A 15,477-nucleotide genomic window follows, 5' to 3' on the forward strand; every position below is an offset into this window, starting at 1 on the left:
ACAATGAGCTTTCTCACAGTGGCTCAGCCATTTGGGGGTTTACAATGTCAAAGCTAAGAATGTATTGTTGTGCAGACAGCTTCAAATAATTTGATAAACTATACAAAAATCATGTGAGGGTGTAAAGATCCTGTATTACTGGATGTTTTAAAATACTTTATGCAGATTTTATCTCCACCTACCTGTTGCGTGTAGATTCACTAAATATATTCAAAAAGGAGTTAGATGTAGTCCTTACTACTAGGGGGATCAAGGGGTATGACGAGAAAGCAGGAATGGGGTACTGAAGTTGCATGTTCAGCCATGAACTCATTGAATGGCGGTGCAGGCTCGAAGGGCCGAATGGCCTACTCCTGCACCTATTTTCTATGTTTCTATGTGTTAGTTTACCTTGGATTCTGTAAAAGCAATCAATATGGTAAAGGAGGGGCAGTTCTGAAGCACGTTTGATTTAGCAATGTATGAAACAGTAAGCTTGTAATCCAAGACGTATGTTCGGAGGAACTGGCTGAGATAGTCAGTTGTGATTAGGCATGTCAACGGTATATTAGCAAATTTACTACATCAAAAAATAGTTATAGTGTGGGATGGTGTAATCATTTTCAAAACATTATAGTGATTGATTTATTGGTTGATTTATTGATTTATTTATCATTTATTGTTGATGATGGCTCTTTATTTGTAAAAGTGAAGTGTTTAATGTTTATAAACTTCCCTCCCCCCCACCCCATCTCTCGTTCCCTGCGCCTAATTTCTAAAGTGTAAGCAAGGTTTTTCTGAGCGTACAAAAATCTACATTTACTCCATTCTAAGTTAGTTTGGAGTGAGTTTTCGCTGCCTAAACTTGCAAAACAGGCGTAAGTGGCTGGACACGCCCCCTTTTGAAAAAACTGTTCTGAAATGAAACTATTCTTACTCACTAGAACTGGAGCAAACTAAATGCCGAGAATTGCAATTTCTAAGATGCTCCATTCTAAACTAGTTGCTCCAAAAAAATAGGAGCAACTCAGGCCAAAAGTTGAGCTCAAAGACTTGCATTTATATAGCGCCGTGTAAATAGTTGTCTCTTAACAATTTACTTCTTTTGGAATGATTTACTGCAGAACGCAGTTTATTGTTTAGTTTGGTTTTGATTGATCATTGCATCGTTTGGGGCTGTTGGTGGGGGGGGCATTGTATCTTATTAATTTTTAGAAAAATGTTTCTTTGACCTTTGCCATTGGTGTCATGTATCTTATTCCAGAATTCAGTGTAGATGTGCCTTTATGGCGGCTCAGAGTCGCGAGTCTTAGCTGCATCACCACCTTCCCCATAACCGGTCAATTATGATCTGGCAACGTGCAGCTCTTGCTGTGGCAGCATCTCCACACCTTGTGGCTGTGATGGCTCTGCAATTGGTTCCTCGCCAGACTCATTTTCATCGTCCTCCTCTTGAGATGGGCCTGCAACCCCCACAGGCAATGCCTGACCCCTCATGATAGCTAGGTTGTGCAGCATGCAACATACCACAATGAACTCGAAGACCTGTTGAGGGGAGTATCGAAGGCTGTCTCCAGAACGGTCCAGGCATCAGAAGCACTGCTTGAGCACCCCAATTGTCTGTTCGCTGATGTTGTGGGAGGCTGCATGGCTCCCATTGTAGCATTGCTCGGCTTCTGTGGTGGGGTTCCGGAGGGGGGTCATGAGCTAGTGGCTAGGGCGTAACCTTTACCCCTGATCAGCCAGCCCTGCCCTTGCCTTTGTCTCTGAAACATTCGTGAGACACTGCTCTCACGCAAGATGAAAGCATCATGTACGCTCCCTGGATAGTGAGTATTCACTGTCAGGATGCGCTGCATGTGGTCGCAGACCAGCTGTACATTTAGGGAGTGGTATCTCTGATGATACCTCTGCGTTGTGTAATGATGCTCACAATAAAGTAAATGTTGGTTCCTTAGAAGAACTAAAGTAAATGTTGGTCCCTTAGAAGATGAGAAGGGGGATTTAGTAATGGGAAATGTGGAAATAGCTGAGACCTTAAACAATTATTCTGCTTCAGTCTTCACAGTGGAAGACACAAAAACCATGCCAAAAATTGCTGGTCACGGGAATGTGGGAAGGGAGGACCTTGAGATAATCACTATCATTAGGGGGGTAGTGCTGGATAGGCTAATGGGACTTAAGGTAGACAAGTCCCCTGGTCCGGATGAAATGCATCCCAGGGTATTAAAAGAGATGGCGGAAGTTATAGCAGATGCATTCGTTATAATCTACCAAAATTCTCTGGACTCTGGGGAGGTACCAGCGGATTGGAAAGCAGCTAATGTAACGCCTCTGTTTAAAAAAGGGGGCAGACATAAGGCAGGTAACTATAGGCCGGTTAGTTTAACATCTGTAGTGGGGAAAATGCTTGAAGCTATCATGAAGGAAGATGTAGCGGGACATCTAGATAAGAATAGTGCAATCAAACAGACGCAACATGGATTCATGAAGGGGAAATCATGTTTAACTAATTTACTGGAATTCTTTGAGGATGTAACGAGCATGGTGGATAGAGGTGTACTGATGGATGTGGTGTATTTAGATTTCCAAAAGGCATTCGATAAGGTGCCACACAAAAGGTTACTGCAGAAGATAAAGAAACACGGAGTCAGAGGAAATGTATTAGCGTGGATCGAGAATTGGCTGGCTAACAGAAAGCAGAGTCGGGATAAATGGGTCCTTTTCGGGTTGGAAATCGGTGGTTAGTGGTGTGCCACAGGGATCGGTGCTGGGACCACAACTGTTTACAATATACATAGATGACCTGGAAGAGGGGACAGAGTGTAGTGTAACAAAATTTGCAGATGACACAAAGATTAGTGGGAAAGCGGGTTGTGTAGAGGACACAAAGAGATTTAGATAGGTTTGGCAGATGGAATACAATGTCGGAAAGTGTGAGGTCATCCACCTTGGAAAACAAAACAGTAAAAGGGAATATTATTTGAATGGGGAGAAATTACAACATGCTGCGGTGCAGAGGGACCTGGGAGTCCTTGTGCATGAAACTCTTTTTGGAGTTCACCTGCAAAAACATAAAACATTAAACGGTGCCACCCGACCTGGGTGACACTCCAGACATTTACAAGGCCCTTTTTTTCCCCCCCCTTTTTTTTTTTTGTTTTTTTTTGTGTTTTTCTTTTTTTGGTTTTTTTTTTGGGCACTAAAATCACAATTTTCCCCAGTGCCCCCTATAAAAGGAAAGGGGGACACTAAAAGCACCGGCAATTAAAACAAATTAAACTTTAAAACGTAAAATCAAATTAAAATTTGGTTGCCGGGCGTGATGATGCACTCCAGTCCCTCCGGTGCCCACCTCTCGCGGAAGGCCGCGAGCGTACCGGTGGACACCGCGTGCTCCATCTCCAAGGACACCCTGGACCGGATGTAAGAGCGGAAGAGAGGCAGGCAGTCAGGTTGAACGACCCCCTCGACCGCCCGCTGCCTGGACCGGCTGATGGCACCCTTGGCCGTGCCCAGGAGCAGTCCTACGAGGAGGCCCTCGGACCTACCCGCTCCCCTCCGCACAGGGTGCCCAAAGATCAGGAGAGTGGGACTGAAGTGCAGCCAGAATTTCAGGAGCAGCCCCTTCAAATAATGGAACAGGGGCTGCAACCTTGTGCACTCAATAAAAACATGGAACACGGACTCCTCCAGACCGCAGAAATTGCAGGCGGCCTGGGAGTCCGTGAACCGGCTTAAAAATTTGTTGCACGGCACTGCTCCGTGCACCACCCTCCAGGCCAAGTCCCCGATGAATAGTGGGAGGACCCCTGCGTAGAGTGCCCTCCATCGGGGACCCCCGCCTCCTCCGGACGGCAAGATGGTACGCCATGCCGTGTCCGGACGGCCGGCGAGGATGGCAAAGTTGAGGGTGTGCAGGAGCAGCCCGTACAGGAAACCCCTCCGCGCGGAACTGAAAGGCACGGAGGGGATTTCCCCGAGGCGGCTCAAGTTGTGAGGCGCCGGCCCCCGAGGGAGGTTCCGGGGTTTGGCACCGATGAGGAATTCCGTCTGGACGGGGGTCAGTTCGGACGGGATCTCCCCACGTGCTTGAGCCTCCTCGATGCACCTAACGGAGTCAGGGCCCAGAGCTGTTTTTAGCGACTCGATGGCATCGGCCGCGTGGCGGACATTGGCAGAATTTAGGCGCCGCGCCAGCGTGTCTCGCGCCATCCAGCCCGCTCCTCCGCCATCGAGCAGGTCCCTGACCCTGGTCACCTCACCAGCCACAGCCCTCTCTTCCGACCGCCACATAAAACCTCGGCTGTGGAGGTACGGATTCCCGAGCAGCGGTTCCTGCAGGACGGCCGCCACTCCAGCCGGCGGAGAGCTGCGCTTGGTGGAGACTTTGTTCCAGACCCTGATGAGTTCCCTGTAAAAGACAGGCAGCTCCCGGAGGGCGGTCCTGGCACCCCCCAAGTTCACAAACAGGAGCTGCGTGTCATAATTGAGGTCGCGCTGCTGGCGGAAGAAATACCTCGCCAGAGCGCACCACCTAGGAGGGGGCTCGACGTAAAGGTATCTCTGCAGGGTCTGAAGACGGAAAGTCGCGAGCTGGGCGCTGACGCACACCAACGACTGACCGCCCTCCTCAAGCGGGAGACTCAAGACCGCAGCAGAGACCCAGTGCTTCCTGTTGTTCCAGAAGAAGTCCACCAGCTTCTTCTGTATCTTGGCGACAAACGCAGGGGGAGGGGTCAAAGTGACCAGCCGGTACCACAACATTGCGGCCACCAGCTGGTTTATGACTAGCGCTCGACCCCTGTAGGACAGCACTCGGAGCAGTCCTGTCCAGCGCCCTAGGCGAGTGGCGACCTTGGCCTCCAGCTCCTGCCAGTTCGCCGGCCAGGCTCCCTCGTCGGGGCTAAGGTAGACTCCCAGATAGAGGAGATGGGTCGTGCTCCAGGCAAAAGGCCTGAGCTCCTCCGGCAGGGAGTTCCTTGTGCATGAATCCCAAAAAGTTAGTTTGCAGGTGCAGCAGGTAATCAAGAAGGCGAATGGAATGTTGGCCTTCATTGCGAGAGGAATGGAGTACAAAAGCAGGGAGGTCCTGCTGCAACTGTATAGGGTATTAGTGAGGCCGCACTTGGAGTACTGCATGCAGTTTTGTTCACCTTACTTAAGGAAGGATATACTAGCTTTGGAGGGGGTACAGAGACGATTCACTAGGCTGATTCCGGAGATGAGAGGGTTACTTTATGATGATAGATTGAGCAGACTGGGTCTTTACTCGTTGGAGTTCAGAAGGATGAGGGGTGATCTTATAGAAACATTTAAAATAATGAAAGGGATAGACAAGATAGAGGCAGAGAGGTTGTTTCCACTGGTCGGGGAGACTAGAACTAGGGGGCACAGCCTCAAAATATGGGGGAGCCAATTTAAAACCGAGTTGAGAAGGAATTTCTTCTCCCAGAGGGTTGTGAATCTGTGGAATTCTCTGCCCAAGGAAGCAGTTGAGGCTAGCTCATTGAATGTATTCAAGTCACAGATAGATAGATTTTTAACCAATAAGGGAATTAAGGGTTATGGGGAGCGGGCGGGTAAGTGGAGCTGAGTCCACGGCCAGATCAGCCATGATCTTGATGAATGGCGGAGCAGGCTCAAGGGGCTAGATGGCCTACTGCTGTTCCTAATTCTTATGTTATTATGTTCAATGCGACATGTGTGCAGTCAATGATTCCTTGAATCTTCGGGAAGCCTGCAATTCTTCCAAACCCTAAAGACCTCTCATTCTGGCTGTCCCTGCACATTGGGAACCTTATGAAGTCCATTCTGTGGGCGTACAGAGCTCTTGTAACCTGGCGAATGCAGCTATTGTGCAGGGTGTTGAGAAATGCTGCATATGTCCCCTGCTGCTGCCTGGAAGGAGCCGGAGGCAAAGAAGGCCATCGACACAGTCACCTTCACTTCGACAGGCAGTGCAGTCCTGTTGGCGCTGGTAGGCTGTAGATCTGTGTGTAGAAGCTGGCATATCTCTGTCAGCACTTCCTTTTGGAAGCACAGTCTTCTAATGCACTGCGCCTCAGAGAGCTGGAGGTATGAGCGATGGTCCCTGTAAACCCATGGGGGGTAAGGCCTCCTCCCATGATGTCTGCGACCTCTTCTAATCCGTGGCCAAAAACTCTTCTTCCAGCTTGAAGCCGCCTGCCAATAGCAACCAGCATGATACACTGGCGAACTAGTATTGCCCCCATTGAAATCTCTCACTGACAATGTAAGAAAACTGTCATGGCACATAAAAGTGCCGTTTGCAATTTGGAGCCTCACGCAGCGTGCTGTGTGCAACCGTAGCAGTCACTGACAACTATGATGTCTGATCCTCCGGCCAATACCGCCTGCTGCACCCTGAGACTGCCTGGATTTTTCAACCGTTTCCTGGGGCGGTCGTTAAATGAGGTGTTAAGGCTGAAAGTTCCATCTGGGGTGATAGTGCAGCGTTGCATGATGACTGATGTCATCATCATACTAAAAATGGACAGCGGGGCGTAAGTTTTTGCGTCGGCGCTAACAAGCAGCCGAATCTACCGGCCAGGCGGTAAATCCTGGATGCCCAGGATTACGCCCAGAAACAGCATTTACTGCCCATCGGGGCACAAAAGAGCCAAATATTTTGGTTGGTAGTCCAACACTATTGCTACTGATCACCCTGATCAACAATTTAAGTTCGCATTAAATTACAGATAGACAAGGACCACCAGCGGGGAGAGTATCCGAAAATAGAAGTTGGCCCGCATCACCACCAAAATTCATTAACTGCAGCTGATATGGGGGCCAATTTTCCACATTGCCGATTTTTGGCGCAGTTGTAGAGGTACGTCCGATTTTTTAGTGGCCAACTGCGCCAAAAAAAAAAGTTGCAAGTTTTGCCAGAATAAACTTTCATTTTGGAGCGGTGCAGATTGTCCTTAAGCTCTGTGGGTGGAGCTTAAGGTCTGCGCCAAAAAACTGAGGTTGCCAGGGTAAAAAGGGACACACTGAAGGGCTGAGACTGCAAAGTGAAACATACAAGATGCAGCAAGACATAAACAGTTGTAGAGCCCCGGTGCTGCTCCTATCCCGGGCCGAAAGGCACCCCCCCCCCCCCACCCCTGTCGCTGCTATCCCGGGCCGTGGAACTTGATCTTCTGCGCCAATTTTCTTAAGTTCACGTAAGGTTTTTCAGAACGGTGAAAAAATCCGAGTTGGTCAGAAATGGCACTGCCGACAGCTGGCATCCCAGTGACGTCAAAAAAACCAGGAACTAATAAAACGGCCGTAAAAAGTTTATGATGGCGCAGAAACTTTGGCAAAACTTGCAGATTTTAGTTTGCTCCAAATAAAACAGCGGGCTCAACTTTTGCCACGAGTGGGCGCTGTTTTTTTGGCGTCTGCTGATTTTTTTTGAGCAATCTTGATTTTGCAACTTTCCTCAAAGTTTGTACGCCGGCGGCAACCGTCAGCACCGGATTTTTTGTGTGCCAGATTTTTTTGCCGCAGGTCTGGGTGAAAACTGATTTCCGTATCGTTTTTTTGGCCATTTAAGCGATTTTCCCCAACACGAATTTTTTTAAGGATGGCACAGAGTGGCCTTAAGTACTGATCAGAAAAATCCTTCGTTAAGTTCAGGAAATCGGTGCTCAGGTTTGTATTGGAGCTGTTTCTTTGCAGTTTAGTATTGCTCATAAAGATAGTTTATAATGATCATGTTTAGTACGTTCCTTGCATTTCTTTACATTAAAGATTACTTACTTGTTCTGGCGTTGGCTCCCCCCTCTCTCGGCCCCACTTCAACCCCGGGCCGATTGCCCCCACTGCCCCACGCTCCCCCCCCCCCTACTCACAGCTCCATTTCAACCCCGGGCCAATTGGCCCCCCTGCTTCAATCCCAGGCCTCCCTATCCCTCCTGATCCTGCTGCAATCCAGGGCAATTCCTCCCCCCGCCCCCCTCCTCTGTTCCCCTGCCGCTGCAAGCCCTGGCCATGGAACGTCAACTCGCAGGCAGGTGGAGCTTCAGCCCTCAGTGTGTCTCTCGTTACCCTGGCAACCTCCCTCAGTGTGTCTCTTGTTACCCTGGCATCCTCAGCTTTTGGCACAGACTTGAAGCTCCACCCCCAGATTTAACTTTGGGTACTGCAGTGCCAAAATTAAATGTTACTTTGGCGAAAGTTCCAACCTTTTTTTTCGGTGCAATCAGTCGTTAAGCCTCCTGGGCGCCAAAAATCGGCAAAGAGGAAAATTGAGCCCAGCGGACGCCAAAAAAAGGTGCAGAATGGTGGCGAAAAGTGAGCCCCAAATTTTTCTCATCAGAACATCTCGAGAGTATCCACTCTGATCCACAGGAACCGGAAGTTATAACAGCAACAACAATTATGTCTTTATCATAGAAAATTGCTTCACAATTGCTCGGACTTTTGTGGCAGATCAGCCATGATCTTATTGAATGGCGGAGCAGGCTCGAGGGGCTAGATGGTCTACTCCTGTTCCTAATTCTTATGTTCTTATGGCAGAGTTTGAAAGCTGACGGTGAGCTTCGTTAAAGCGATCAGTCTTGAGGTGGCTTTTAAAGGTTGTGCAGGGGGGAGGAGGGTTAGAGGGTTGGAGGAGTGGAGAGAATGTTCCAAAGTGTGGGACTGAGACAGCTGAAGGTTGAATCCTTGAAGAACTCTGGAAATGAATACGCAGGAGATGCACTGATTGTATTGACACAGGTTGGGCTGGAACCAAGCAAGAGCTGTCCCTTGGGAGATGGACTGAGGAGGAGGATGCTGTAGTTGACCATCACAAATCCTGTCAACATGTTAAGTCAAGTTTGATTAATATCTGATTTTTGTTTTTACAAGGAGGGACAATTGTAGTCATGTAGGATGTTAATTAATTTGATCAGGGTGTTCCAGTGTTGTGGGCAGATGAAAACTTGACTGATTTGAATAGATTGTCGAGAAAAAAATGAACACAGAGCTTGGAGGTGAGGACACATTCAAATATCTTGGGTCAGAAAGGGAGGTTAGAAATGGGATGATAGTTGGGGAGAGTATCTGAGTCAAGGGTAGGCTTCTTGAGAATTGGGGATAAAGGTGATGGCTTTGATAGTGAAAATGGCAATGAGACATTGACAACTTTTGTCAGCTTTGTGGCCAGGGAAGGGAGTTGAGTGATCAGGTTTTGGGGTGGGAAGGGGGTCAAGGAAGTAGGAGGTGGGTTTCTGTGCGAGCCCCTAGCCTATATTTTTAATAGCTTAATCCACGCTGAATGGTTCCTGTCGACTGGAAGGAGGCTAATGTGTCCCAAAATCAAGGAAAACCCAAAGATGTTTTATAAATATATTAAGAGCAAGAGGATAACTAAAGAAAGGGTAGGGCCTATTAGAGATCATGAGGGTAATCTGTGTTTGGAGGTGCGAGATGTAGGTATGGTTCTTAATGAATACTTTGCGTCTGTTTTCAAAAGGAGAGGGGCGATGCAGACACTGCTATCGGGGAGGAGAAGTGTGAAATATTAGATGAAATAAGCATCGTGAGAGAGGAGGTATGAAGAGGTTTAGCAGCTTTGAAATAAGGCCTCAGGCCCAGATGAAATGTATCCCAGGCTGTTAAGCGAAGCTGAAAAGGAAATAGCAGAGGTTCTGACCATCATTTTCCAGTCCTCTCCGGCTTCAAGTGTGGTGCTGGAGGACTGGAGGATTGCTAATATGATACCTTTGTATAAGAAGGGAGAAAGGGATAGACCGAGTAATTACAGGCCAGTCAGCCTAACCTCGGTGGTGGGAAAATTATTGGAAAAAATTCTGAAGGACAGGATAAATCTTCATTTAGAAAGACACGGATTAATCAAGGAGAATTCACAGGACACCGAAGAGGAGATCATTGACAGCCAAAAGTGCCCAGTGTGTGAGGTCGTCTTCCCGCTCAACCTGGAGGACTTTGATTTCGAGCAGCACATTGTGAAGCACTTTGTTTACGAGTGTCCAGTGTGTCAAAGGACCGTTCCAGAGAACAGACAAGCTGTCTATGAAGACCATGTGCAGTCCCATTTTATGAAGGTCAACTGAGGGGCAAACAACAAACCAGTTTGAGTTCTACTTTATAAAGATGCCACCGAGACCAGCCTTTCCTCTCCCTCTCCCCCACCCCGACCCGGCCTGCTGCCTTCCCCGGCTGATTTCAACTAAAGGTAGGATTTAATACAATTTTTTAATTGTTGTTCAATTGTTTACCCTATTTTTATGTAGCTATTTGAACTTTTATATTGAATGTTTGCTGCTTGGTGCAGGTCCTACCTGTGCCGATTTCTTAACTGCCCGCAAGGTTTTTCAGAACTGGCCACATACGCTGACCTAAGTGGATTTGGAGTAACTCTTAGCTGGCCAAAGTGAGCTGCGAGGAGGATGCTATGAGGCTGCAGAGTGACTTGGATAGGTTAGGTGAGTGGGCAAATGCATGGCAGATGAAGTATAATGTGGATAAATGTGAGGTTATCCACTTTGGTGGTAAAAACAGAGAGACAGACTATTATCTGAATGGTGACAGACTAGGAAAAGGGGAGGTGCAACGAGACCTGGGTGTCATGGTACATCAATCATTGAAGGTTGTCATGCAGGTACAGCACGCGGTTAAGAAAGCAAATGGCATGTTGGCCTTCATAGCGAGGGGATTTGAGTACAGGGGCAGGGAGGTGTTGCTACAGTTGAACAGGGCCTTGGTGAGGCCACACCTGGAGTATTGTGTACAGTTTTGGTCTCCTAACTTGAGGAAGGACATTCTTACTATTGAGGGAGTGCAGCGAAGCTTCACCAGACTGATTCCTGGGATGGCGGGACTGACATATCAAGAAAGACTGGATCAACTGGGCTTGTATTCACTGGAGTTCAGAAGAATGAGAGGGGATCTCATAGAAACATTTAAAATTCTGATGGGTTTAGACAAGTTAGATGCAGGAAGAATGTTCCCAATGTTGGGGCAGTCCAGATCCAGGGGTCACAGTCTAAGGATAAGGGGTAAGCCATTTAGGACCGAGATGAGGAGAAACTTCTTCATCCAGAGAGTGGTCAACCTGTGGAATTCTCTACCACAGAAAGTTGTTGAGGCCAATTCACTAAATATATTCAAAAAGGAGTTCGATGAAGTCCTTACTACTAGGCGGATCAAAGGGTATGGCGAGAAAGCAGGAATGGGGTACTGAGGTTGCATGCTCAGCCATGAACTCATTGAATGGCGGTGCAGGCTCGAAGGGCCGAATGGCCTACTCCTGCACCTATTTTCTATGTGTCTATGTTTCTAAATGGCCAAAACTGGCGTAAGTGTCTGGGAAAGCTCCATTTTGAAAAAAAAACAACAAATTGTACCTAACAACTTACTCTGGAGCAAATATTTTGGGGAAAATGGAATTTTTTAACTTATGCCAGAAAAAACTTACTCCAAAAAAATTGATGCAAGTCATGGCCAAAATTGGGCCCTAAAGAAGTACTTAGGTATACACCTGAAATGGTGTAACCTGCAGGGCTATGGACCCACAGCTGGAAAATGGGATTAGGCTGGATAGCTCTTTGTTGGCCGGCACGGACATGATGGGCCAAAATGGCCTCCTTCCGTGCTGTAAATTTCTATGATTCTATGATCTTTAAAAAAAAAGGTGACAAGACAGACTCAGGTAACTATAGGTCCATTAGTTTAACATCAATAATAGGTAAGATGCTTGAAGGAAGTCCAGTAGACATTGTCTAGTTAGACTTCCAAAAACCTTCTGATAAGGTACCGCACATGAAGCTTCTCTAGAAGATCAAGCCTCTGGTACAAGGGGTAATGTATTGAGCTGGATTGAGAACTGGCAGGTAGAAACGTAGGCAAAAAGTAGTTACAGATGGATTTGGATCTATTTGGAGACTTGTCACCAATGGTGTTCCGTAGGGACCGTTGCTCTTTACTATTTTTATTAACGATCTGGATGTAGGTGTCAGAGGCAGGATCTGCATATTTGCAGATAATACTAAGATCTGTGCGAGTGTCAGGACTGTAGACGACACTTGTCTGTTTCAGGCAGATCTTAATGTGTTGGGAGATTGGGCTCATAACTGACAGATGATGTATAACTTGGATAAGTGCAGTGTTATGCATGTGGGCAGGGCAAATGCTCAACATTCAACACCCTTCACAGAAAAGCATTAAAGAATGTGAAGATAGAAAGAGATTTGGGCATTCTAGTGCATACATCTTTAAAGGTACACGTGCAGTGTTGTGAAGCGATAGCTAGAGCAAATAGGGTGTTGGGGTGTATCCATAGGGCAATTGAGTATAAGACAAGGCGTACTATTTTGTCCTTGTACAATACCTTAGTTAGGCCACACTTGGAATACTGTGTCCAGTTTTGGTCTCCTCACATGGTGGGTGATGCTGAGGCTTTGGAAAGAGTGCAGAGGATGGCCATTAGACTAATTCCCAGTTAAAAGCATTTCAATTATCAAGATAGACTAAAAGAGTTGGATCTCTACACTGTAGAGAAGCGCAGCCTGAGGGATGATTTGATTGAGGTTTATAAGATAATGAAGGGAATAGATTGTGTTCCAGTTGACAGTTTGTTTCAATTGAATAGGTTAGGGAGGACCAAACTTAAGTTGTATAAGGCCAGATCTTGGTTCGATGTCAGGAGGTGGTGCTTTTCCCAGAGAATATTAGACCTATGGAACAGACTGCCGTCTCGTGCGATGGATGCTGATTCGTTGAATTCCTTCAAGCGAGAGCAGGTGCTGTTTCTGGCTGGGACAGAGATCACTTCCTATAGAAGGTAGATACTGCAGGGAATTCAGGGCCAGAGTGATCTCCTGGACTAGTTTCCATCGCCTAGATGGGTCGGAGAGGAATTTCCCAGATTTCCCCTTCCCCCCGCCGCCGCCCCAAATTGGCCTGGGTTTTTTAATCTGTATTTTTTTTACCTTTCCCGGGAGATCATATCATTTTGAGAGGGGGGGGAGGTGGAGTGTATATGTTGCAATGCCCAATTGTGTGGGACAGGCTAGATGGATTATCACTGTCTATCACTGTTTGTATGTTTCATGAAATAGATAAGCTTGAAGAGCGCGGGGGGGAGATAGTACAAAAGCTCCAGTGCTAACAATGGCAGAGGAGCTGGGGTGTCTAGGTGCAGGGAGGAGGAGGGGGAGAAGCGATAGCTATACAAACTGTCTCAATCGTTAAGAAAAAAGAGGTCCATGTATCCTAGTGCCCTAATGTGGGCTGCCAAGTATATGGGTGAGATGCCCTTGTTGGTAATAAAAGCCCTAGGGCCACAGTGATCTCCTGGACTCGTTTCCTAGATAGGAGCCTTCTAGGGCAATCTGAGATGGCCGAGAATCTGTGCAGGTGAATTGATTTGAAAGGCGAGATTCAGTGTGGGCAGGGGTTCAGAAAAGTTAGAGGAGACGGAGCAAATGGAATGAAGGTGGAAGTTAAAGTAGACAAGGATGAGCAGTCACTCATTGCAAAGTCTGAGGCAATCTTGGCAAGACAGTCACCACAGGACTTTAAATGAAAGTTGAGAGGGATCTAAGAGGGTGAGGAGCTCAAAAGAGGAATAATTGTCCAAAGAACAAGGGAGCACCTGAGATGGGATTCGGCAATGAGAGCCATGCTGCTGCCATGGCGATTTAGGTGGAACACATGATGGAACCTACATTTACACAGGAAGTCTTCGATGAAAAAGGAGCCACCAGTGTACTGCTGGTAAGCCAGGTTTCTGACAGAAGTAGGATCAATCAATACTGACTGTATTGGAAAAGGTCGGATTGAAACCATGCAAGAGCAGTCACTTGGTGATAGACTGACAAGTAGGGTGTTGTAGTTGATCTTGACAAATACCTTGGACATGCTGAGGAGGCCAAGAAGGGAAAATGCACTACATTTGCAGTCATTCAGGATGTTGATGAATTTGATCAAGGTGGCCCAGTGAGGTCCTGAATGATGAAGGCCTCATTTGCAAGGAAGGAATTGTCTCCAAAGCGATACAAAGTGGGATGGTTGAGGGACCAGTGGTGGGGCTGGAGCAGAAGTTACTGCGAGAAAGAGTTATACTGGAAATGAACAAATAGTTTTCACTCTGACCCAACAGAGCAAATATGTTTGTACATTTTGATGATGTGGTTTCATACTCAATACGTGTGCCGTTACAACAAATTCAAACACTGCAAATGTAGTTCTACTCCAGAAGTTTGTGGAGGAATCAACAGCAAAACACCTCTCAACGGCACAACACTGCACTGAGAACTTCATTAAGCTCACGTAATCAGTGCCTATTCAGGCAAAGGAAAGATGGCAGCATGGTTTGTTTCATGGTGTTGTGAAGCAACTGCGATGGGCTAGTACTATAGATCAGAGTTCTGCTGTCATACACAAGATCAGACTCAAAGTGAACCTGTGTCAGACAGCCTGCAAATGAAATGTCAGCATAGTAATAGTTCTAGAACAGCTGGAGTCAAACTAAATTGGAAAAATTATTTTGTTGCCATATTGTTGCAGGTTGATCTCCAGCTGCTTAATATTGTCAAGTGTTGAGGCCAAATTTGGATTAATTCACAAATATCTTAATTCTGCTTAATTGAGACAACTTTCAACGTGCACAGTAAGCTGCACTGCCTCCTGCGCGGTCTGCTCCCCCAATGAGCGTCCCATTCAAATCTTTGTGCATGCGCGGTAACTACCATATGAAAACCGGTGAGTGGCCTTCGCGGGATCTCTCAGATCACTGTGCAGCTGCACACATGCACCGCAGCAGGAACTCTGCTTTCAGATTGCCAAATCCCTTTACAGCAGGAGCCATTAGTAAGTACGGACAGTTACCATGCCTCTTGCCACTTGTGCACATTCTGCCACGTGTTAGGAACTTTCACTTTAAACATTCGCCTTGAGTGGAATCTGATTCTGAGTGGTCGAGTGTGGGGTGTGACTATCATCTGAAAGGTTAAAGGACTGCATCTAATCCCAAGGAGCGGTTAAACATCAATTTCCCCTACCAGCAGAGTGGGGAGATATATTAATAATCAACAATCTAGAGAGACTTACAGCAAGTGGGATCACAATCTCACACTATGAACTTTAAGCAAACTGAAACCAAATTATCTTTTTTTTTTAAAGATATGAATTCTGTTGAAAATGAAGATCATAAACATAACTTTTAGTTCACTCTTCAGGTTAGCAAGAGAATTAGCTAAGATTCCAAGCCCAGTTTCAACCTATGCTCTTACCTGAATGGAGCTCTTTGACCAGCGAGGACATTGTGTTTGTAATGGAGTCAGCTGCCACCAGCAAATCATTTCGTAGGTTTCTGTGGGCTCCTGTACAAAATGAAAAAAGATCTGCAGGTTCAGGCTGGTGTACAACCTATATCGCCAATAGAACTTTCTGTGTAGTAGGAGATCACTTTCAGAATTTCGGCACGCTATTACCTGAAGATTCTGGGACGGATTTTCCAGATTGAATAGTATAGTCGGA

The 15,477-nt window shown here is 46.8% G+C and overlaps 1 protein-coding gene across 1 annotated transcript in view; it reads right to left on the reverse strand.

Annotated features, from left to right (window-relative positions):
- Positions 1 to 15,477, reverse strand: part of LOC139267193 (dystrobrevin beta-like) — an 843,282-nt gene that overhangs the window by 44,804 nt on the left and 783,001 nt on the right. Inside the window, exon 19 of the mRNA XM_070885122.1 lies at positions 15,231 to 15,320. Coding sequence (XP_070741223.1) covers positions 15,231 to 15,320 — 90 coding nt within the window. The remainder of the gene's footprint in view (positions 1 to 15,230; positions 15,321 to 15,477) is intronic.

Source organism: Pristiophorus japonicus, chromosome 7 (genome assembly GCF_044704955.1).
Source record: "Pristiophorus japonicus isolate sPriJap1 chromosome 7, sPriJap1.hap1, whole genome shotgun sequence".
Classification (NCBI taxonomy): domain Eukaryota; kingdom Metazoa; phylum Chordata; class Chondrichthyes; family Pristiophoridae; genus Pristiophorus; species Pristiophorus japonicus.